Here is a 5,000-nt window from a genome sequence, read left to right as displayed (position 1 = left end):
ATTAGATTTAATTAGACTTCAACAAACTTCAAAAATATTACAAGTTAAAAAACAACACAAACACATACACACGTACATACACATATACACGTACACAAAACAAACAAATGGAAAAGATAAAAAATAAGACAGACATGAGTAAATACAGTGATTTAAAACATATTATGAGAGTGCAACAATACATGTCGCTTTTGTCTGTGACAACGCATTTTGAAGACCGTTCTTTGAGTAAATAAAAATGGGTTATAAACTAAAGCAACTACCATCTGAATCTAACCACCAACCATTTTACATTTTATTCGACTTTATAAATATCATATGAAGACTGAATTCCTTCAGGGTCATTCGCAAGTGACCTTTTAGTTTTAATGTTATACGTGAATTTTATTGATTCTTTCGGGTCAAACCACATAAAAGTGATTGTTTTGAATTAAGTGATTGTTTTGAATTGTTAAAATGACATACATATAGTAATTTGCGTTATAAAAGCAAAGAAATTGGAATAGGCTGTAAATAACAAGCGACTGATGAGGCCCCCTGTGTTTTATTTCAAAGGTGCTTAAAATCGTTTGCGACAATTTTAGGTCATGTTAACCGCAGTTAAAACCTACAATCCAGCACAGTTTAAAACTGGTTCATAACAAAGTGCATACATTCTCAAGATAGTTTGGGCTTGGCGCTAAGAAGCTCACAACATTGCAATCCGGAAGTATAACGGACCAACACACAAAACTATGTGTAACCCTGAACTTTTATAGTCTGGATAATACAGTTAAGTGAGAATTACTCATAAACGCGGATGGCAAAAAAAACAATAACAAAGACCCGTGTGACGTCAACTTCACTCTTATCTATAAAAGAGAAAAGCTTAACCTCCAAGTGTTCTTTTCCCAAGTTCAAGGTTATCCGTAGGACTGGCTCATGGTAGACATGGTCATGGAGGGTGTCCGTCAAAATTGGCAGGAAATTCTCACGACATAATTTGGTCTGGGAGAAACAAATCAAGTTTGAGGTTTAATGTTTTGGCAAGCTACATAGTAGATAGTGATAGTTTTATAGTCTCCAGAAAACAAAAATGTGCTAAAGACTCGTAGAGCTTGTAAAGCTAGAGGTAATACAGATTTCTGAGGCGTGAACAGACAGTCAGGCTTACTTTCCAATTGATGTTGGTTCTGAGATCTAGATATTAGACTTAGCTGGATATTTGGTATAGGGTGCACGGGATAATCCTGATTTGAAAAAAAATGAAAATCCTCAATATATTGGCATTTAGCAAAATACGATGTTTTGAAAGCTGATAAATGGGCCTTAAACATGAGGAGGAGGAGGAGGAGGAGGAGGAGGAGGAGGAGGAGGAGGAGGAGGAGGAAGAGGACGAGGAGGAAGGGAAGGAGGAGGAGGAGGAGAAGGACGAGGAAGAGGATGAAGAGGAGGAGGAGAAGGGAGGAAGGAGGAGAGGAGGAAAGGAGAGACGAGGAGGAAGAGGAAGAGGAAGGGGGAGGAGGAGAAGGGCGACGAGGTAAGGAACAAAGATGGAAGAAGAGGAAGTGGAGTCACTTACAGCAGGTTTATGATGTCTGGACGCCACTGCCAATACCTCCAGGATGAGACACCGTTCTGTGATCGACTCACTATCCAGCCAAAGGTTTCTCAATCTAGACATGAGTCCTCGCTTCACCATCATCTCACACGCACTCTCTGGAGAAATGGTATACGGATCATTTTAACTTTTAAATAATATTATTATTATCTTTATTGTAATTATTATTATTATTTTATTATTATTATTATTATTATTATTATTATTATTATTATTATTATTATTATTATTATTATTATTATTATTATTATTATTATTATTATTATTATTATTATTATTATTATATTATTATTATTATTTAATTATTTTATTATTATTATTATTATTATTATTATTATTATTATTATTATTATTATTATTATTATTATTATTATTATTATTATTATTATTATTTATTATTTATATTATATATTTTTATTATTATATATTATTATTATATATTATTATTTATTATTATTGATTATATTTATTCTTTATGTGTTTATTTAAACCATAGGTATTATGAATCATCCAAATATTTCAAAAGTGTTGCTAGAGTAATAAGGTATAATGTAAGATTTGGTACTTACTGTCTACACACAGTCTTGATGTCAGAAGCAGCGATTGTCTGGTGACCTGAAACAAGATTTCAATAGGAATATGCAGATTATTGTGACAAGACAAATGATTCATACATCACTTGCAGATTTTACCGATTTCTGAGAAAATGGATATTGGGAAAGAATTTAAAATTATTTATGTGGGAATGGTAAAAATTTTAAAAGTACAAAAGACGCAAAATGCTCAAATAATGTAAATGCATTTCTTTTTCTTCCTCCTCCTCCTCTTCTTCTTCTTCTTCTTCTTCTTCTTCTTCTTCTTCTTCTTCTTCTTCTTCCAAAGCTTCAGGCTGAAGATTGTATGGCCGTCTTTTCAGTAACAGGGGTTTTAGAGGGAAGCAGGGAGCGATTTTTTGAAGTCATCAGTCAAAAGGGCTTGTTTACAATTGGTTGGTAGGGAGTTCCAAAGTCGGATGGTGGAGGGGAAGAAAGAGTAAAGATGATGGTTTGTTATTTTAAATTGTTTCTTGTTTTTTGAGACCCCGTAATACTTGCAAAGAAATAAAAGCTATTACGGACAGGCACTCATATATGTTAATGATCATACTAATGTATTGTGGAAATTAACATAGATCGAGACGAATCTTTTGAACCATCAATGATAAAATCGGTCCGGTAATAAAGTATATGTAGATGAGCTCATATAGAATCTAGCAACAGGGTGGCCAGATGGCGATTCCCAAGGTCAAGGTCAAATTAAGGACCGATCATTAAGCCCAAGTAGACATTCTTAATGTCCATTTGAGTCAACCCATGAGTTTTATAAAAAAGTTTGCAAGTTGCTCAAATATCTTTATGATCTTTAGATTTATCAGTAATTTTCTGCTCGTTGGCTAAAATTCAACATGGGCTGCACAGATCAAAATTAACCGCCAGCCATATTTAATAAAAGAATAGATAGATACTATCATGGGAATATTATTTTAACTCATTCAACCCTAGAGATTTTTGCTAGTTTTCAAAATTGGAAAAAAATATACTAAAAATGAGCATGTACATAGTTATCGTTTTATTCAACTGCCATTTACATGTAAAAACTAAAAACATTAGCTTTGATACTACACCTGTAATTTGTCTCAGAAAAATGTAATAAATAGGCATGGGGTAAAAGTAACACCGGGTATACTACGGATATAGTCGGTGTTAGGGTTGAGTGAGTTAATCCGTTTTCTTTGTTAAATTAGAACACAAAAACTACAGTGTATTATGAAATGGTGCTAATGTTGAAGTGTCTTAGTGTTACTCAAAGGATGTTCAGCTCATCTACTTTGCTCATAAAATCGTCATCATCATCATCACCATCATAACCATCATCATCATTATCATCATCATCATCATCATCATCATCATCATCATCATCATCATCATCATCATCATTATCATTATCATGATTATCATCATCATCATCATCATCATCATCATCATCATCATCATCATCATCATCATCATCATCATCATCATCATCATCATCACCATCATATACATCACCATTGTCATCATCATCATCACCATCATTATCATCATCATCATCATCATCATCATCATCATCACCACCACCACGCCGACCATCCACATCATTCCATCATCATCATCATCACATCATCATCATCCATCATCATCATCATCATACACATCATCATCATCATCATCATACACATTATCATCATCATCATCATCATCATCATCATCATCATCATCATCATCACCACCACGACAACCACCATCATACTTACCGAGCACCAACTCTGTGCCTGGACATCTATAACTTTGGACCTTGAAAGCTCAATCTTGGACTGGAAATGAAAGAAAATATTATTAGAAACCAATGGTAGGCTACCACTATAATCCTCTCATGTAACATTGTAACAGAAAAGAATCATTTTGTACCCACAAAATATTACCAAACTAGATTAGGTATTTTAATACAATCAATAGTGTTTAACTTTTCTTGTAGTTTAAAAAAAAACAACTTTATGGATGGTCATTTTTTGTCGGTGTTGATGCAGATCAAAAGTTGTATCTGAGATCAGCCCCTCGAAATGTAATAGATATGATATGAGTTGACTAGTCGTATTTAAAATAAAAAGCTATCCTGTCGTTGCTTGCCAGCAGTCATGACAAAGCGATGATTCTATGTATTTTTCATGTTTATACATGTTGAAGATTGAATTAGAGCCTTTCCTGGGGAAACTCATAGCCTGATACTGACCAACAAATTATGTCTAAATGCAGGGCAACGACAAAGTAAAAATAAATATTACTCCCTTTCGCAACAGCACCATAAGATCCCGTCGCCTAGGCATTCCATGAAGGAATATAGATAATCCATCAACAGGATGTCTGATGTCAACAGGAATCATCCATGTTGTCCAAGTGGGCAAATTGGGGGTTAATAATCTTGCCCAAAGGATAAAAACAAAAGTTTCTGAAGCGGAGCTCGAACCCGGGGCCTTCCGGATCACAGTGCAATGCCTTAACCACTCGGCCACTTCGCCCCCCCCCCCCCCCTTCCAACGACAGCCAAAAGAAAATGAAAAGTGTTAAACCAATTGACTTCTTGAACACCAATAACAACTCATTTTTTTACTTTCTTTTGATGATCACCGCTTTGCATAGGGAATGAGATTAGCGGAAGAGTAGCGTTCATTGATTGGACGTCACCTTACAGGGAGAACGTCAATTTGGTTTTGCGCATGCGTCTCTCTCGTCCTCTCTTTCGGTGAAGTGTCTCAAGCCGCTTTCACCGGAAGCGAGGACGAGAGACGCATGCGCACAACAAACATGACGTTCTCTCTCCAATA

At 35.1% G+C, this 5,000-nt stretch overlaps 1 protein-coding gene across 1 annotated transcript in view; it reads right to left on the bottom strand.

Moving 5' to 3' along the window:
- Positions 1–5,000, bottom strand: part of LOC144968944 (uncharacterized) — a 93,792-nt gene that overhangs the window by 8,863 nt on the left and 79,929 nt on the right. Inside the window, exons 10-13 of the mRNA XM_078907828.1 lie at positions 3,933–3,992; positions 2,170–2,215; positions 1,562–1,698; positions 874–987 (exon numbers count right to left, since the gene is read on the bottom strand). Of these exons, the coding sequence (XP_078763954.1) occupies positions 874–987; positions 1,562–1,698; positions 2,170–2,215; positions 3,933–3,992 (357 nt within the window). The remainder of the gene's footprint in view (positions 1–873; positions 988–1,561; positions 1,699–2,169; positions 2,216–3,932; positions 3,993–5,000) is intronic.

This window comes from Berghia stephanieae, chromosome 3 (genome assembly GCF_034508935.2).
Source record: "Berghia stephanieae isolate SIO BIC M18660-M18661 chromosome 3, UCSD_Bste_1.3, whole genome shotgun sequence".
Taxonomy (NCBI): domain Eukaryota; kingdom Metazoa; phylum Mollusca; class Gastropoda; order Nudibranchia; family Aeolidiidae; genus Berghia; species Berghia stephanieae.
Note: the sequence above shows the minus strand (reverse complement) of the source record. Positions and strands in the feature narration are given on the sequence as shown.